The following is a 20,454-nucleotide window of genomic DNA, read 5'->3' as shown; positions in this document are numbered from 1 at the left end:
ACCAAATCTGCACCTGATCTTGCATGGTAAACACATATTCAGGATTTTTTTTAATGGTTTGAAGACCTTTAAGCATCCAAATATTTTTTTTTTTTTTTTTTTTTTTTTTTTTTTTTTTGAAGTTCAGATAATATAATCTGAACACCACAAAGATGAAGATTAATATGTGTTTGAAAGATGAGGAGTCTCATGAAGCAATGAGATCAATCAAGGAGAATTGGGCATCATTGCTCATTGGCAAGGTCTGCAAACAGTAATCTGCCTCCCAGAAAAGGAGTCCATCTTCAATGAATGGACGAAAGCATCAAATTTTGGAGTCTTGCAAGCCATTTACCATTCTGGAGTGCATGGATTTCCTACATGAAACACTGGCGTTGAACTATTTTGATCGATTAAGTGCATACATTTGTAAGCTCAACTGCTGCCAACTCTCCAGCAAAGTTTATCTTTGTGATGAATCTTATGTGTGAAGTGCAGGATCCAGCTTGTTGTACAAATCAATCTCCAGTAGGAACTAAATTCAGAAATGTCTATGAGATTGGGGGGTGTAGTAAGTGCTGCAACATGTTTTGCATTCTTCCTCTCTCCTGGGAGGTCATAATGCACATCTGGAGTACAAGCTGGCCAATTCTTCTGGGTGTGCAAGCCATGGTGGTCCTTCTCATCAGTATGCTGGGATTTCATTTGATTGCCAAGAAGTCCCCGTGTCAAGTGACCAGCTGGGTTACCATGTTCAGGACAGTGTTTCCACTGACTAGGTGTTGTATATGTATGAATTTCTGTCTCTGTTACAGAAGAAAGTCTTCCATTGATTAGCATCTCTGTGCATCCAGCCAAAGGTCACTGTAGTGCCAGTTCACAAGATGGCATAGATAATGTTGTACTCTGTGGCCATGCAGTAATATTTTAGTAATCATGCTCCTACAAGTACACCTAGAAGTTCTAGGCATGGCATTGTTATCTTTTTGATGGGTGCAAGTCTATTCTTGCTACAGATTAAGTGAATCATTGTGTTGCTAGGTAAACCCTGTGAACATACAGAGCTGCCACATATGCTCATTCTGAAGCACCACAAAATATGTGAATCTGAACATCGTGATTTTTAGTAGTTGATATCCACTGTGGGATATGAATGCATGACAGTAAATATAAAGTGGACACCAAAGTATTCCACTATTTTGCCAGATCATTGGGGGAACAATTCATTCCAGTCAATTTCTCTACACCACATTTCTTGGAATAATAGTTTTGCATTGATTAACACGGGAAAGAATAGCCCTAGTGTGTCATAAAATTAGGCTACAGTTTGTAATAGTTTCTTTTGATAGTAGGTCCATCAGATAACTTTTCTGTGACATCATCCACATTAATGTAGAAGCTGTTGATTGCCACCTTCCAATATATGTCTAAACTGTAGTATCTGTAGTAAACTCTCATACTGTAGTTGTCCAAATGTCTTGTAAATGGTTTTAAGTAGTGGCCAATTTTGTTAATTAGTTCATAATAAATAGCAATAGTTTCCTTGTCAAATGCGAAGTCATCCATAAAAATGTTGTTGGCTTGTATGTATGGGGGAATGGGAAATGCAATTTCATGTCTAGAAGTGGGTTCTCTCAGCATTACTAAAAGCTAGAATGGACTGCTGAATGGAAGTCTAATTAAAAGATTAATTGTTACTTAGTTCCTGGTGTTGTGGTTTCCGTAACTGTCTTAAAAACTGCTGTGCCATAGAAATCCTGTCACATCCTTGTCATCTTCATGCAAGACAAGTTGCAGGTATGCTTGCATGATATCACTAATAATATCCGCTCGATGTATTCAAACCATAAGAGAACGGCAAGTATTTCTTGCACAACATTTTATCCTGCCTCTGATGTGCTGTTGAGAGAGGGTGCATTGATCTTGTGAGAAGGTGATCAATAACAATCCAGTGCTTTGTTTTACCAAGTTTCTCCTTCTTAATTGCCTGATCAGAAAGTAAAACATTGTGTTACTTTGTTTATCAGAAGAAGTGAGTTCTACATCTTTCTTTGTAATGCAGTCCAACATATGAGAATGGTAAGTGTTCCTTAAGGAAACTTTGCTAAGAAGACTTTCATGCAAACTGTGAAATCTACTTCCTGTGTTCAGTCAGTTAGTATAATGTAGAATAATATTTTGTTTCTTAGGTACATGAACAACTCTTCAGTGATCATGAACAAGATAAGATGCCTTGAAGGAGGAGAGAATCTTTATTGGTCTTTACTGTATCACGATGCGTAGTTACACCAATTGTCTCTAGACTCCAGAATGGTCTCCATTGGTCGACTGGTCGTCAGTGTGCATGTGAGCCTGAAGTACAAAGCTAACAAGAGCTAAATTCCACACAGACAGCAAACTCCCCCCCCCCCCCATTTCCCCCTCCCCCACTCCCCCACTGAGGATCCAAATGTATATGCTGGAAAACAGAACAATGGGCTTACAAACGTAGATCACTAGACTATTGGTAACAATCATTCAGTAATGATCACTACCAATTAAAGGCTTTGATGGGCATATCTTCTTGAGAATCTATCTGTGGATCAGTTAACTGCAGAGTGTGGGCATGTGCCATGTTCTTAATATCTTGTGCAACTCTAGGCATTGAAGCAGTGGTCACTTTCACAGATGCTGATATACGAGGGTGTTTTGAAAAGTTCTTGGAATGAAGTAGGAAAAAAGTACTTACATCACTGGAACTTTTTTTTTTATTTTTCAGTGTAGTCTCCCTGTAGATTAATGCACTTGGTCCAATGGCGTTCCAGTGCCTTGATACCATCTCAAAAATGAGTTTCCTCCAGGCCTGCAATAATTGTCAACACCAGCTATCAATTCTTTATTTGAAGTGAATCTTCATCCACCAAGAAAAATTTTCAGTTTTGGTAAGAGATGGAAGTCTGATGGAGCCATATCAGGTGAATAAGGTGGGTGTGGCATCATTTCATACCCTAGTTCATGTAATTTTGCCATGGTGACAGCACGTGTGCGGATACGCATTATCTTAATGGAAGATGACTTTCTGCCTCGCTAAACCTGGCCTTTTTTCGCGTATCTTTAGTTGCAATTTGTCCAGGAGGTTAGCATAGTATTTTCCAGTAATTGTTTGCCCAGTAGGGAGATAATCTACAAATAGAATCCCCTTCACATCCCAGAACACTGTTGCCATGTCCTTTTGCCACCGAAGGAATTCTCTTTGCTTTCTTTGGTGGCAGAAAATCAGCATGTTTCCACTGCTTTGACTGTTGTTTTGTCTCTGGGATACAGTAGTGCACCCAAGTTTCATCTGTGATCACAGACCAGTGCAAATAATCTTGTTCATTTCTCCTAAAATGGGCCAAACATTGTTCTGACATGTCCATTTTTATGCGTTTTTGATTCAGCATCAAGAGTCGTGGCACAAATCTTCAAGATAATTTTTTTCATTTCTAATTCTTCAGTTAAAAAGTGATGTGCCCTTTCAGATGCCATCTGGCAAGCATGAACAATTTCATGCACTTTCAATTGGTGATCCTCCATGACCATTTGGTGCACTTTTGCCATGATTTCTGGAGCAGTGACACATCTTGGCCAACCACTGCGTAGATCATCATCTAAGCTCTCCCAAGCAAATTTAAATTCATTTGTCCACTTGGCAACAGTTGAATATGAAGGAGCAGAGTCCCCCAGTGTATTCTAGATATCAGCATGAATATCCTTTGCTTTCATATCTTTCTTTAAAAAGTACTTAATCACTGCTTGAATCTCGATTTTTTCCATCTTCGCAAATCACTATGCGGGAACAACAACAGAGCCACGTCACCGCCACAGCTCTGTTCCAAGAGCACTGACGTGCCGTGTGTTTACAGCCAACAGTCCAATGAATATTACATGAACAACTCATTGTGCTAGTGCTGACCTCTCTTGGTGATTCTGAAAACTTTTCAAACCACCCTCGTACATTGTAGAATTACTCAAACTTCTCTAATTTCAAAGCTGACAAGACTATACAGTGGCGAGGAGTTAGCGTGAGATTCGAACATGCAAACACTATGCTACCATTGGTCAATGGCAGGCAGTTTCAAATCTTCTCCCCCTCAGTACCTCCCCCTCCCCCTCTTCCTCTCCCCCCTCTCTTAAGGATGTTTGGCCTTCATTGTCTAGCACATATTGAGTAAGTTTTCTTAGTCCTGTTGGTCCTAAGAGATGCACCTGAGCTGTTTGTCCGAATGTGAAGGTTGGCATAGTCACATCTATTTTACTAACAGATGTGACGTTGCTCTGAGCTGCTGAGGTCTTACACATTGTACGTTCGACGCACATGAGCTTGTAATGAAGTTTTTTACAATTAGCACAAAATGCCCTACTCTTATTAGTGCAAAATGCCCTACCATTCTTCCCACAATTTGACAGTTTTACCCCTCTGTTTAGGCATAAAAAACATCTGTTAGTACTTTTCAGTTTCTGTTTTCATTCAGGGATGTAAACAGTTTTAGTACATTCTTGAGCCCAATGGTCTCGTTCATCACAGAAGATGCAAACTTGATCATAATTTTTCTTGCCCTTTGGTAATGTTGGTTTCTAATTAGCACAGACTTGAAGGACTGCAGCTGTGGGGTGTAAGGCAATGGTTTTTTGTCACAGCAGATCTTCTGTGAAGCTAGCGATGCAACAATCTCCATTCCTATACAAACCATCAACTGAAGTATGTCACCCTCTGGAAGACTGGTTTGCTAGACATGAATAAGCCAGGACTGGCAGATGTCATCAAGGGTAATTTCTGAGATTATCATAAGCATTTACACCTTTGCAGAGCACACATAAAGTGGCAACGGCAGTCTATAAATGCAGAATTAAGTGATTCTGGATTCAGAAAGTGTATAGGTTTAACAGATTGCAAACAATCCAAGTGAGCTTGCATCACCATAGCATGCTGTGAGGATTCTCTTAGTTTCTTCATATGTGTCAGAAATCACAGTGATACCATTGACAAAATACTTTGGCTTCCCTTCTAAGCAGCCATGCATAAATATTTGTTTATGACAGGTGGATATCATGGAATCAAGATCAACCGATTGCTGTAATAATTCCCAAAAATGAGCTTAAGTCACAAAATTTCCAGAAAAGTCTCAATTTTCATTGTGTGCAGTCTGATATTAGATGGTGGAACAACTGGAATGATGGTCATGGCAGGTTGTTTATCACTTATGATAATGTGAGCCACAGAATTCAGTTTCCCTTCTATGCCCCATGACATGCTTAAAAAAATGCACTTGGCTGCAAGTTACATATTCATCACATTTGAATGCATCAGCATCACTGAGAATATCATGTATTTTGTTATCAAGGACTATTAGTGTTAACAATAGCTCCTGTACTCGAACTTTAGAATATTCATAATCTACAATGGGAGTTGCTTCATTAAAGTTGTGTCCTTCATTCAAAATATGTATAGCATTAGCTCTTTGTTGTGCCCATACTCTTTTTCAGGCACTGTAACTGACTGTTGCTATCAGTATTCTCTGTGTCAGGCATCATGAGGTGCCAAGGCAGTATGCAGTTTGAACAACAGATGGCAGTACCAGTCACAAACAATCTCCAGGCATATTGTAAGGTCTGATAATCTGTTACAGTACCAACCGTGCAACTACAGTAGCAGCATAGAGCACAATAATGGAATCAAAAGGATTTACAAATGGCACTATAAAATGTATGGTGTGAAATTCAGTTACACTTAGCCTTATGTGTGGGGTCATAAAAAAAAAGCAAGTGGGGAGACCCCACAAGACGCAGTTCAATCTAGGATGAGGGGCCAATGGTGACGGTAAGAGTGCTACCCCAGCCCCAGTGTCAGTACGGTTGTGCTAATTTGAAGAAGTATCTGCATGATTAAGATTTTGAAGAGTTCAGTCAAAGGAGGAAATAATTCCATAATTGTGGAAGAAGTTTTGAGTAATGTTTAATGAAATGTGACAAGAGCCTGAAAACAGGTGTAGATGTACTAGTACACATATAACAACTCCAAAATATTGCATTGATAATGGCTAGTTACAAGCCTAAATTTTTGATCTGCGCTAATAAAGCTAGAATGGAAATGACAACTGATTGTTGCTCTTTACCATTCCCAAAATTATATCACAGTCAAGGAGTGCATCCCCCTTTCCTAATGGAAGGTAATTTGACTAATTTTTATGTTGCAAATGACATTAGTAGGCAGTGATTTGCAGTCTAACACAACATTTTATTTACCTGTCATAGAACATACATAAAAAAAGAGTTCACAATAAGACAAACAGCTTCACCACAGTGGTAAAATCAGTTTCTGTCTGAGCATTGAAGTTTAAATGATGTCAGGCTTAGCTATCACTTGTATTGGTGACTAACTGGGTTTGCCAAGTGCTGTTGGCAAGCAGAGTGCACTAGCCCTTGTGAGGGCAATTGAGGACCTACTTGATTAAGAAGTAACAGCCTCAGTCATGAAAACAGATAACGGTCGGGAGAGTGGTGTGCTGACCATATGCCTCTCCATACCCACTTCCAGTGACACCTATCAGCTGAGGATGACATGCCAGTCAGTCAGTACAATTGGACTCTCCAAGGCTTTTTCAGATGGAGTTTAGTTCAGTTTACAAGAAGTCATATCTTGAGAATCAGCATTATCAGTTACAGATGTAGATGTCACTGACTATATCAGTTTTCAAGATACAGTACTGAGTTTAGCCACTGACATCATATTTATTGACACTTCAGCACAACAAACCATACTAAAAATGACACACTTCAGGAGTATCTTCAATGTGGTATATCACTTCAACACTATAGTTTCATAACAATTGAGTATAAATACAAAATACAACAAATATGGCTTGTTAGTTTTGCAAACACTAAGATCAACATGGGAGGTGCTCAGTTTGATTCTGACAGCCAATCGTAGCAAAGATCCATGATAGCATGGAATCACATTGTATCATCAAACAAACTCATAAATGCAACAGATTGAATACATATGAAAATCATTAAGCATCTCAAGCACTTAGTGACCATTAAGCATGCAGTGAAGCTACATACACCACACTAAATATCTCTCTAAAACATGTCATTTTCAGTATGGTTTGTGTTGGGGAATGTGACACTGATGCCTAAATATATTACCTACAGATCTTATTTTGGAGTTTGCTTTTGGTGTTATTTAGTAGTTGATTTAAGAGGATAGGAGATCAAGTCCAGAAATGTTTTAGAAAGCCTTGGCACCATGGTGTCAATCGATAAATGTCATAGCCTTACACAGAACGGAAACCATAACCATTCCTAGTCTGTTATAGCACTTAAAACTCAGCTGCTGCTTATTTCTGTTTATGTAATCTTCTATCATGTTGTCCTGGACTGGTAAATTTCTCACTTTATCTCCTTTACATATTCAAGTAAATGTAGTATTTGCACCTTCCCTAATGACTTCATTTCCTTCTGTGTGGATTTCAGTTATCTCCTTTGCTCCTACCATTAACATCTATGTCTGTACATTTATGTTCAATTAACATGGTAAGAGTACCACTGTTGATACCCTTACTAAGTAATTGATTATAAACAACTACTTCCAGTGGAAATCATATCACTGGCCTTCTGGAAGGTACCAGATGTAAGGGCTCACACCAACAGATCAGGAAACCCTCCATTAGTTAGCACACACTTAGGCAGATGTGGCAAAAGCAGTTCAGTCTGAAATGAGCAGCCAATGATACCACCAAAGTGCACTCCAGTGTCAGAACAGTTTTGCTAATGTGAAGAAATATCTGCATAATTAACATTGCAGAGTTCAATGAATGGATGAAGTAATTCCATAATTGTGGAAGAAGATTTGTCAGTATATTTTCTAGAAGTGGAAGTGACATCTTTGAGTGTTGCCACCATTAATAACAAATGGATGTTTCAACATTCACAAACTGACCACTGATATTATCAGATCTTGGAAGAAGTTATATTGTGTATCAGTAATCAGATTAACCGATCAAACTGTACTTTTCAAGTTAAATTTTATGGTGCTGCTAGATGGAGCGTGTGCTGTGAATTTATGTATGAGTCAAATTAGGGGCCATTTATTTATCTTAAGAATCAATAAACTGTGTTTCCGTAAAGTGGCTCTCATCATTTCAAAATATCATTACATATAGATCCCTATAATCTTAGGAAGCAGTGCATAGTTTGGTTTCAGGCACATGGTAGAATTCAGCAACTGCCTATGCATCTGGGTTTAATGACCAACCGTCTTTCTCTCAATTGTGTGATAGCCTAGAGAACTATTAAATAACAAAGGGGATGGTTCCATATGTTGATGTGTGATGGGATAGAATTAATGCAGTTTCCAGATAAAGTGGTGGAAAATTGAAGGGACTAGTTTTGATGAAAAAACTGTACATGTGTTGCAGTGTGAAAGAACTCTGTTCTTCAGCAAAGAAACTTTGGATACAAGTGAAATTAAACATTCATCAAAATTTAATGAAATCAAAGTAGTGCCACATTTATCAGATTGCACCAGACTGAAAAGTGATAATAATTTATTAGCAAGTGGACAACACATATTGTGTGAAAATTTGTGGAACAGAAATAATAGTGGATATTTAATAGAGACAGTATGTCACAAAAGAGATTTCAGAACAATAGATAGAAACAGTGTTTTTATCGCAGTTGGGTTATGCATGAAAAAAGAGTGTAGAATGATTGCATTATGACACATTGCTTCTGCAGTATTTCACTACAATGGCCAGATCATCAACACAGACAGACAAAAGTAAGTGTCATGTATAACTGAGGAAAGGGCATAGTATTGTATGGCACTGCATTACTGTTTGGCATTATTAACTGTATAAATAGTGTGCTGCAAACAACATAAGTATTTGTAAAGGATAATTTATTATGCTGTGTGTGGATCCACTTTATGTTACATAGCAATAAATTCACAATGGCTGACAAATTCATGTTCTGGAGAGCATAGTAGAACTGAAGATAGTATTGATACAAGCAGAAAACTCTAAAGTCTATGCATAAAAATACCTGCTGGCAAAGACTAACCAATAGGAAGTAGACGTCGACAATCCAGAGACTGAAGATCTTTCTAATATGAAGCAGTTATTTTTGTGGAATATGAAGCCCTTATGGAAAAAAGTCTAAAAACCCTTGAGAAAAATCAAGCTAATCTTGCTAATGGAAATGAAAAATGTGAGGCTAATCTTACTAAAGATTTTGCTGTTAGAATTGGATAAATCTAAAATGTACAAATATACAATTGAAAGAAATGCAGAGTAATATAGCTAAGCAGTTCAAAGAAGAGAGACAAATTTTTGTTCACTATCGCAAAAAAGGTAATTAATAAATTGCAGCAAGAGATGCTACACATTCAAAACTTAATGTTGATCAAGTTAGGCAAGATCTTGCACATTTTAGAGAAAAACAAGGTAACAAACACACTGAGTTATCTACAGAAGTAAGCAAAACAAGACAGGAGCCTGAGAGTAGTATTAATAATGTTGAAAGTATTGAGGAAGAACAAAGCACTAAGATCATGAATCTTGATTTGAAGATGCAGGAAGTGGCTACGGACAGTTAACAAACAGGCGACTCAAATTACAGATCCTGTAAACACAAGCAATCACAGTGTGATCTTGGAAGGAAGTCGCACGCCAGTCCCAAATATTTGGACTCGAATGCAACTTGAAATGGGCCAAAACATTGCTCCGGAACCAACTGATGTTTTCATTTTTATGTGTGTGCAGCAGCGATGCAAGTGATGCTGAGAGATGACATGCATGTTTTCTACAGAGTATGCAGTTAAACAGATTCAAATCTAAGGGAGATGTACATTCTGTCACTTCCATTAGGAGTTTTAGGAGTTTTTTTGCAATGGAGCAACGAATTTTCTAGAACATATGAAGTGTTGCCACATGTCGGTAAGTGGTATCACATGATCCTGGAATTGGGGTTCTTGAATAAGCATCACACAAAAGTTGATCTTTTGCAGCACACTGGTGAATTGAGTCGAACATTGTTACAACTGGGAGAGACTGCTGCAAGTGATACGCTGCTGCAAGGTTCTCCTAGTATAAAGTGGAACTGTTTCAATAGGTATGCACAACCATTAAGGCTCAGTTTGCATGACAAAATGGCAAAAAGTATGGATAAACTACTCTGGTTAAATTTAGGTACTGACCTACGGAGTGACATTTTTTATGTTATAGAGCCATAGAAACACAATGACAACTTTGATGTGTCACTTGTTTTATACACAGAAGCTAGGCACACATGCAGAAAGTGAATGGAGAACACATGGTTCCAGTTTGTGTGGATAATTTGACACCGACAAAGGGGTTGTTGGTAACCAATTTGGACAACTGGATGAAGATGATTTAGACGGGTCAAGTGCGGTCCTTTGCCATTAGCCAATCACCAATGCATCTGCATTACATGAAAAAGTACAGCATCTGATAGGAAAAGGTAGAGTAGTCATGGAAACATTACTTAAACAGTTCTGGCATTTGATCAATCCCAGTGGACTGTTGCCAGTGACATCCATGATGTGATGCATCACAGGATCCCAAGGGGGGATAATCCTCATGTCTGTGAGAAGTCATACAGAATATCTCAGCACCTGCAACCAATAATAGAGGCATTAATCAATCAACAGTTGAGGGTGGCATTAATGAAGAAAGTGATAGCCACTTAGGAGCCCCCACTGTCACTGTGCCCAAACAAATCAGACAGGACAAGGAAATACATGCTCTGTTGTGACTAGCGTTACTTAAATGCCAGAACTGCAACAGAGGCATATCTGATACTAAATATTATGGAAAAGCTGCACATCTAGATCAATATAAGTATTTTTCAATAATGGGTCTGAAAACTAGTAACCACCAATTAGCAGTAGTGCTGGAGTACCGATTGATGACTTATTTATCATTGTAGGAGGGCTTTACCAATATACAGGGATGCTTTTTTGGATTTGAGAATGCACGAGACACATTCAGCGATTATTGGACAGAGCATTGAGGGGATCAAAAAAACACTTGTGCATGGTCTACTTATATGATATTGTCATTCTTTTCTACAGACCTGAAAGAGTACAAGCAGTGGCTGGAAGAAGTGTTTAAGAGGTTGTATTCAACATACTTAATATTAAGTATTGAAAAGTGTCACTCTGCATTGGCAAAAGTGATCCATTTAGTCCGTGTAATTTGCCATGATGGCGTGAAGACAGAGATGAAAAGCCTATAATTTCTCATTACCACAAACTGTGGAGCACCTGCAGTCATTTTTAGGGTTATGTAATTATTATACGAAATTCATCAAAGGGTTTGATGACATTGCTAGTCCATTTTGAAGAAGGGTGAGAAATTTCAGTGGACAGCTGACTGTGAATCTGCATTTGAGGGACTGTAAAATACATTAACAACTAGTCCTGTGTTAGTATTTCCAAATTATGAAAAATAATTTATCTTGTCCTATGACATAAGCAACCAGATAATGGTATAAGTTCTGAGTAGATGGTAATGAGCACCTGGTAGCATATGCATCAAGGCAATAAAATAAAATGGAATGGAATGACTCATCTAATGAGAAGATGTTGAGCTTAATCTACAGTGTCACTTACTTTCATTGTTACCTATATGGCAGGAAATTTAAACCTATAACAGTCCACACACCATTAAAATGGCTATTAGGACTGAAAGATCCATCAAGCAGACAGACTCAATGGGTATTAAAATTAAATGAATTTGATATTGAAGTAGTGCACAAACCCAGCAGGAAGCATGACGAGACGAATGAGTTGAGTAGGAAAATCAGTGTCATAAATGTGTCTGGTCAAAGCCTTGCTGAGTGGTATAAGGTGCAGACCACTGACATGGACTGTCAGGTATTCAAGATGCAACCACAGTTAATAATGCATTATGAGCTACTGTGTGAGATTATGAAGTTCAGGTCAAGCTTCATGGTATCTCCAGCACTGAGGGAAGGTGTATTAAAAGAGGCTCACAACCAAATGTTAGAAGGGCATGGACAGTAAAGGACAAGGAAGATGAATGGTTTAGGTGCAGAATGTGAAGATAGAACATTGACCAGTATGTCAAGAACTATGTTCCATGTGCACAACATGGTGATTTGAGCCATCAATAGTAGTAGTAGTAGTAGGAGGAGAGGGGTTTTGTGGGCACATGACAGCAAGGTCTTCAGCGCCCGAGAGCCATCAATGACTACTGCTTCAGAGATTACCGGAGGTGTCTGAATCATTAGGAGTGATGGCTACATACATTTTGTGCCCATTTTATTGGACACTGGCAGATAACTGCTTTTCACAAAACACTGCAACAACTGCAGTCTTGAATCTACAAGCAAGTACAGTAGCACAAGCAATGATGAACAATTGATTACTGAACTTTGGTGTACCTGCACAATAATTATGGATTAGGGCATCAACTTCATGTCCAAACTAATTATGAAGTTATGTCATCTACTGCAAACTCAAAAGCTTAGAACTTGTCCCTTCCACCCTCAGGCAAATAGGAAAACTGAACATGTTCAACATACACCATAAAATGTTAATTTATTATGTGAATAGTCAACACAATGACTGGGACATTTATCTATTGTATGTCATAGCCACATACAATTCAAAAGTGCACAACAGTGTTGAGCTTTTGCCATTTGAAGTTGCAAATAGTGGAAAAATGTTTTGTGCCTTTCAAATTTATTAAACCTACGATTGGGAAAATGGAGAATTAATATAAAATTTTGCAAAAATGCTAAAGCAAGTTTGGAAGTGGGTGAAGAAGGAAAATACTAAAGCCATCAAGCAGCAGGAGAGAATTTAACAATGTAATGTTAAGTACCCTAAGCATAAGATTGGCCAACGGCTCAGGATAACAAGTCCTTACACACCAAACAGCAAAAAGAAAAAAATTCTTGTACACTACAAGGGGCCGTACCAAGTCATACAGATATCACCACTGTGAATGTGAAGTTGCAATTACTGACGCAAACTTCCATTGTCCACTTAGGATGCATTAAACTTTTTAAAAGTACCCTGGACATGTTACCTCAACTGTCAGTGCTATTACCCATGAAGAAAGTGTAAGGTAAGAAGAGAAGGAAGGAAACAAAAGATAGTGTGCAGGATGTATACGAAGTGCTGTATGCTCTCCTGTTGCACCAGTGAGTAATGAGTTTTATGACGTATACAGAACAGTTTTGTTGTGAAATGTGTTGTCCTAGATTAATGGAATCATCATAATTTGTTAGTATAGAGTGATTTATTTTACATTTGTTCTAACTATTTCTCATAATTGGATTTGCAGACACAAAAGTGAGTAATTTGAATAGTAGTATGTTATGGTAACAGGGTCCACTGTGTGATTATGAACCATGTACATCAAATCCTTGAAGAAAGGGAAGGGAGACTGAAACAGTTACCTTTCCTGCCCAGGTACCACCAAGGACGACAATGACATTCACAGTAATTCTGATGGCACTAACACATCTTCAGGTGAGAATTAATGGAGACCCCCATGGAATCAAAGCTCAAAGGAGGAGTGCTGTTCTCCAGGCAGCAGAATGTCATGTTAACCAGCCACTGAGGAATGAGGTATGGATGCTGTGGAAGACATTCACTAGATTGTATCTTGAAGCCACAGACAGAAAGGAATATTGCAGGACATCTAAGGGGAACCCCGAGGATTATAGGTTTCATATGAGCGCTTACAGGAACAGTTACACCAAGCGATGACCTTAATACTACACACATAATTGCCTCAGAAGATATGATGGCTAAATTCAGGTGGGAGTCTACTGACACCAAGCGATGACCTTAGTACTACACACATAATTGCCTCAGAAGATATGATGGCTAAATTCAGGTGGGAGTCTACTGAAGACAGTATTCAGAACAGTTGATACTGATGATATAAGGGAACTAAACAGCACAATGGGACAAGTACAAGAGATAGCCAACAGCAAATAGGCGACTATGGAGAGGCATACCACACAATTGGCAAATCTAGAGCAAGGTGTACCGAACAATACTCTGACATTACAGGAATTAACTACTGAGTTACGAGGATATATTACATCAGCCACAGGAAAAGTCAGCCAAGATTTAGATACAACAGAAACCTGACCAATGTGAGAATTGCCATGGTAGGATTTCTCCAATCACTAGGAGATAGCATAGAGCATGCCCATCCACACATATAGCCCTGCAAAATACGTCAATACAGCAGGCCAATACTACCACCACAACATACTTATCATGCCAAGCAGCCTGCAAATCAGGGGCTATAAAACATTTTTGCCCCTAACGTGTAGGCTGCCCTGCAAAGCAGATTGATTCCCACATAATACACCTGTCCTGCAAGACAGCCTAAATGCCAGGGGCTGAAAAAAACATGTGTTTGCCCATATTTCCACTCCTATTGGAAATAGGAGGTTAGAAACCCCACAGTGCTGATACCTGTGAAATTTTTGCTGTTTGTGTGCCAAATTTGGATGAAATCAATACATACATACTTACAGTCTGCTTTATATGTTATTTACAAACTTCCAGCATGCTGAAGCAGCTGCAGTTCACTAACTTCTGATAATCAGTACAATGAAAAACTACTCAAAAGTTGCAAATTTTACTTTTTTTATTCAGTCAATGAGTAATTTTCAAGCCAAAATGCATTTTGAAATCATCATATCATGGTAAAAAATGGTATTTCTGATTATGTGAAAACCATGTCAAACACACCAAGTGAACAGTTACAGTGCATACAGATGTATGTGTCTCATTGTACTTATGTGTTATTGTTGGTGTAGTGTTACTAATATGGAAATTCTGTTCATCTGTGCAGAGAATTTACATGGTGCCAAAAGCCAACATTAAGAGCAACTCATCTTGAAAATTCAGAAATCTTGATGAAACAATAGTAGAAGGAGAAGACAATAGGCAATCCTCCAGTAAATGTAAGGGGCAAGATGCAAGATAACTGTTCAGTGATGGCATTAAGGAGAGGAACTCAATGTAATTTGTCAACGCCATAGCTAACGATTTGAATCTTTTCCTATAGTTTTCATATGTTACATGCTTCCTACTCCCTACAAGAGAAAAGAAAACATTTAAAAAAAGCCTCTGCAGTTAAGAGACAGAGAAAGAAAAGCAAATACCTTGACATCCCTGAAGAGAATTTCAGGGTGATAATCAATATGATGTTTCTCAAAATATTCTGCAACATCACATAGTAGTCCCATTTCTGGCACAGAAAATAAGTCAGCTAACTGAACCATTTTTGTTTTAATATCAGCCTGAAAAATACAAAATGTATTAATTATTTACATTTTTTGTTAATTTGAAATTTATCTAGCATGACCTGTACTGTGGATGACATGTAAAAGTGTAAATAAAAACCTTATAACAAATAATGTCAAAAAGTAGCTCTAACAATAAGTTATAAGCCAAGGATCTAAAAATAAGATTAAAGTACCTGATAGTTCCTTGGTTCTACATAGGCTAAAGGAATAATTCGATTCTTATATAATTTCAGAACTTCATCATCTGACACAGGAGATAAGCCACGATACACACTGCCTAGTTGTATCTGGAGGAATGAGTCAATCTTCAACAGTAGACCTTTTTCTATATCATAATGTAGCCCCCGTACTGCAAATCCTGGCTTATATTCAAGTAACTTTATACTGTTTGGATACTGAAAAGAATAATACACAACATTACAGACAAATACAAATAATGAAAAGATTTATTTATTGTGAGAGGATTAAGTTTCATCTGTCCAGATAATTCTTCATCTTTCTCCTGTTTGATTGTTGCTGACAGTGTACTGGTGTCTCACAGGAATCAGTTTTAGCCATGTTCACCATAATGATTAATAGTATATAGTCTATGAAGTGAAGCTCAGACATTCCTTTAACATGTCTTCAGGGGAAAAAAATGCAAATAGTGCACTGCTTGATAGATAGAAGGTCATAAGAATAAATCTACATGGAATAGTGTTATGCCTGATAATTACATGAGCAAGACCTTTTCCTCCCACAAGCAACAAAATGTGTTTAATGATGAATGAATGAATAAATTGCAGTTTTATTTCTTTGGTCACTTACAGATATATCTCTGATTTATTCAAGGCTTTCTCAAACTTCATTTTCAAGAGAATGAATTATGTATTCTGTTTTGACTATAAAACATGTTCTTGTATGTGACAGGTAAAAACCAGTTCAGTTCTCAGCTCAGCTGCCAAATTAGTCTATGTTGAACAAATAAGACAAAAGTAATGGGAATGGAATTAATTTTGGTTATGTCTCAGCCCTGTCTTTATGTTATATCTGGTAATATTGTACTAACACTGGTGAAAGTTTTTAAATTTTTAGATTGCAGGACATGGAAAAAGACCATCCACCAAAAACTGCAGAATGTTCAAATTGATAATGTTATGTTCTAAAGATTTTCAATGAAATTTCAGAAGAAAAACACACTTTATAACTATTTCACTAATATTTATTATTTTTTCAAGCTAGGTTTCAGGAATGAGCCAATCATCTAGCATTATTGGCAAAGATGTTATTGTGTGTACTGGTACAAACAAAGGAAACAAGAGAAAAACTTGTGACTAATGTCATTTTGTAGCAAATCTCAGACAGGACACCCTCTCATTAATCGCATAATGAAATGTAGGCCAGACACCAAAAAATTTAACTATTTCTCTGGAAATAAATTACAGCCAATAATCATGAAAGCTCTTGAATGTTGGACCTCGTATGAAAATGAAATACAGAAGTACAATGTCTTATAAGAATTTGTAGCCCCATTCAGCTTCTGAGAAGAACATACACTACTCTTTAATAACATGTACAGTACGAGGATTCTCCGAATTTGAAGAATGAAATCAACATTTCATTCAATACTATTTTCCTGAATTCAATAGAGACTTATACAGATGGATAGAAGACCATCGACAGTGACACGAAGTGCAATACACAACCGTGCACAAAATTATCAAGCCCTATATTCTCTAGCTCAGAGACAACAATCTATTATGTGGAAGCCATCACAGTTTGAAAAGCAGTAAAATTTGGCAGATCTTGCAGACAAAGAAGTACAGTAATATTAACAGATTCTCTAAGTGTAATAAAGAGCCTTAAAAAACCAGAATGAAACATAGGTGTGTTGCCTATAATTATAGACACTATTAAAGAATTTGTTACAACTGAGCAAGTAGAAACAGTAACAAATTTCTTGTGGATTCCAAGGAACAGTGGCATATTTCATAAGAAAATAGTAGACAGCTTAGAAAAGCAAGCAATGAACTTAAGTGAAATCCAAAAGATAGACTTCCTTGCCACGATGATCCATAAAATTTTTGGCATGAAGCCGCATAAATTTGACTTCTTCTTCTAACATTTTGGCTGGATGGTTCAGCCGAAACATTAGAAGAAGAAGTCAAATTTATGCAGCTGCACTCCTGAAATTTTATGGATCAGTATTTGTGCTGTGAAAATATGAAGACGCATTTCCTTACCACGATGTTTGTCATTGTGGTCTACAGCGCAAAGACTGATTTGATGCAGCTCTCCATGCTACTTTACCCTGTGCGAGCCTCTTCATCTCCAAATAACTACTTAAACCAACATCCTTTTGAATCTGCTTACTGTATTTATTTCTTGGTCTCCCTCTACAATTTGTACCCCCCCCCCCCCCCCTTAATTGCAGTGCGCCGGCTGGGGTGGCCGAGCGGTTCTAGGCACTACAGTCTGTAACCATGCGACTGCTATGGTCGCAGGTTCGAATCCTGCCTCGGGCATAGATGTGGGTGATGTCCTTAGGTTAGTTAGGTTTAAGTAGTTCTAAGTCCTAGGGGACTGATGACCTCCGAAGTTAAGTCCCATAGTGCTCAGAGCCATTTGAATCATTTAATTGCAGTGTTACAGTATTCTCTTCATCAATAGGTAAGTTACCAACTGCGTTGGCTTTAAGATTCAGGTATCGAGGCATCACCAATTTGATGACTCACACTTATCGTGTGGTCTAAAAAGTACTGACTGCCATCTCTGTCCAAAAAAGATAGCTATCAGTGCCATGTCAGTGTTGATCATTCACTTTGGTGACTTATATTCCAAGAATACCCACTGAGTATAATATGTGACAACAGAATGAATATGGTAGTGACCTGCATAGATTCCTCACCTGAGATTTGGGCATGCAGTTGTAAGGTGCACCATAGGAGTCAGCATATGGTAGAACCATCAGGGGCCACCACTAATGGATGTGCATGAAGCCGTTCCTCCATGCACTCTTCTGGCCAGCCAAAAGCTTATAGAGTCGGGCCTAGCTTGTCTTGCACCCAGTTACATGTTTACATTTTGACTACGATTATCAGACTAGTAGTGTAGCCACCCCATGGGAAGTATCTTCTTGTAACAAGTTGTGGCCATCATTGTCTGCGTGTTATTGAGGTTAGAGCACATTGGTGACATGTAGGGTGATATTTGCATGTGTTTTCCATTGTGCAGTTGCTTGTCATATTTATCATGACATGGAGTCTCTGCTTCAAACAATGGTGCAACAAAAGAAGGGTCTCACCACAGTCATGCAACAGGCTTTGCCAGCATTGATCTCTCAACCTGTGTCTGTGGCTCTGTTTCCTCCTCTGTTTCTACTGTTTGCTGAGGCAGTGGAAGATTGGGAAGCAACGTTTCCACGCCTTCCAAGTTACAGATGCAGATGTATGTTTGGCATGATTTTCGTTATGGATTTCTATCACCTTGTATTAGGGTCCGCGGTAGCGTTCTCGCTTCCCGCGCATGGGGTCCCGAGTACAATTCCTGGCGGGGCCAGGGATTTTCTCTGCCTCGTGATGACTGGGTGTCTGTCATCATCATTTCATCCCCATCGACACGCAAGTCACTGAAGTGCCGTCAACTCGAAAGACTTGCACCAGGCGAACGGTCTACCCGACCGGAGGCCCTAGCCACACGGCATTTCCATTTACCTTGTATTAAGTGTTGCAGCAGTTGTCCCAGTTGCGGGAACCTTCCTCATTGCCATTTGACAACATATGTTCATTGTGTCTTCCTATTATCACCACTGCATGCACATCATGGTAGCTAGAGTCAAATCCTACCAATGCAAGAAGCAGCCCTATCAGTCTTATGAAGCGTAGAAAAAACCAACACCTATATCTTTCTGTGCGAGCTCTGATTTCCTTTATTTTATTGTGATGATCATTTCTCCCTATATAGATCAGTGTCAACAAAATATTTTCACATTTGGAGGAGAAAGTCGGTGAATGAAATTTTGTGAGAATAAACCACCGAAAAGAAAAACACCTTCATTTTAATGATGTCCACCCCAAATCCTGTATCATTTCAGTGGCACTCACTCCCCTATTTCCCAATACTACAAAACGTGCTGCCCTTCTTTCAACTTTATCAATGCACTCCGTCAATCCTATCTAGTAAGAATCCCACACTGCTCAGCAGTATTCTAAAAGAGGACAGACAAGCATAGAGTTGGCAGTCTCTTTAGTAGATCTGTTACATTTTCTAGGTGTCCTGCCAATAAAACTCAGTCTTTGGTTAGCCTTTCCCACATTTTCAATCTGTTCTTTCCACTTTAAGTTATTCATAATAGTAAACCCTACGTATTTAGTTGAATTTACCGACTTTAGATTTGGCTGATTTATTGTGTAACCAAAGTTTGACAGATTCCTTTTAGCACCCACATGGGTGCCCTCATACGTTACATTACTTATGGTCAATCGCCAATTTTTGCACCATACAGATATCTTTTCTAAATTGTTATGCAATTTGTTTTGACCTTCTGATGATTTTACTAATCGATAAATGACAGCATCATCTGCAAACAACCGAAGACAGCTGCTCAGATTGTCTCCTAAATTGTTTACATACATAAGAAACAGCAATTGGCCTATAACACTACCTTGGTGAACGTCAGAAATCACTTTTGTTTTACTCAATGATTTTCCATCAATTACAACGAACTGTGACCTCTCTGACAGGAAATCATGAATTCAGTCACATAACTGAGATGATATTCCATATGCACAAAACTTCACTACAAGCCACTAGTGTGGTACACTGTCAAAAGCCTTCTGGAAATCTAGAAATATGGAATCAACTTGAAATACCTTGTGAATAGCACTAAAAACTTCATGTGAGTAGAGAGCTAGATAATTTGTAATGTTCGAACACAATAAGTGTTCCAAAACCTTACTGCACATTGACATTAATGATCTGGACCTATAATTTAGTGGATTCCTCCTACTATCTTTCTTGAATATTGGTGTGATCTGTGCAACTTTCCTGTCTTTGGATACGGATCTTTCTTTGAGTGAATGGTTGTATATGATTGTTAAGTATAGAGCTATTGTATCAGCATATTCTAAAAGGAACGTAACCAGTATACAG

General features: G+C 38.3%; 1 protein-coding gene across 2 annotated transcripts in view; it reads right to left on the bottom strand.

The window, feature by feature from the left end:
• Nucleotides 1-20,454, bottom strand: part of LOC124796599 (5'-nucleotidase domain-containing protein 3) — a 134,520-nt gene that overhangs the window by 89,419 nt on the left and 24,647 nt on the right. For both annotated transcript variants that reach the window (XM_047260709.1, XM_047260710.1), the window contains exons 3-4: nucleotides 15,498-15,719; nucleotides 15,181-15,318 (exon numbers count right to left, since the gene is read on the bottom strand). In XM_047260709.1, the coding sequence (XP_047116665.1) occupies nucleotides 15,181-15,318; nucleotides 15,498-15,719 (360 nt within the window). The remainder of the gene's footprint in view (nucleotides 1-15,180; nucleotides 15,319-15,497; nucleotides 15,720-20,454) is intronic.

This window comes from Schistocerca piceifrons, chromosome 1, assembly GCF_021461385.2.
Source record: "Schistocerca piceifrons isolate TAMUIC-IGC-003096 chromosome 1, iqSchPice1.1, whole genome shotgun sequence".
Classification (NCBI taxonomy): domain Eukaryota; kingdom Metazoa; phylum Arthropoda; class Insecta; order Orthoptera; family Acrididae; genus Schistocerca; species Schistocerca piceifrons.
Note: the sequence above shows the minus strand (reverse complement) of the source record. Positions and strands in the feature narration are given on the sequence as shown.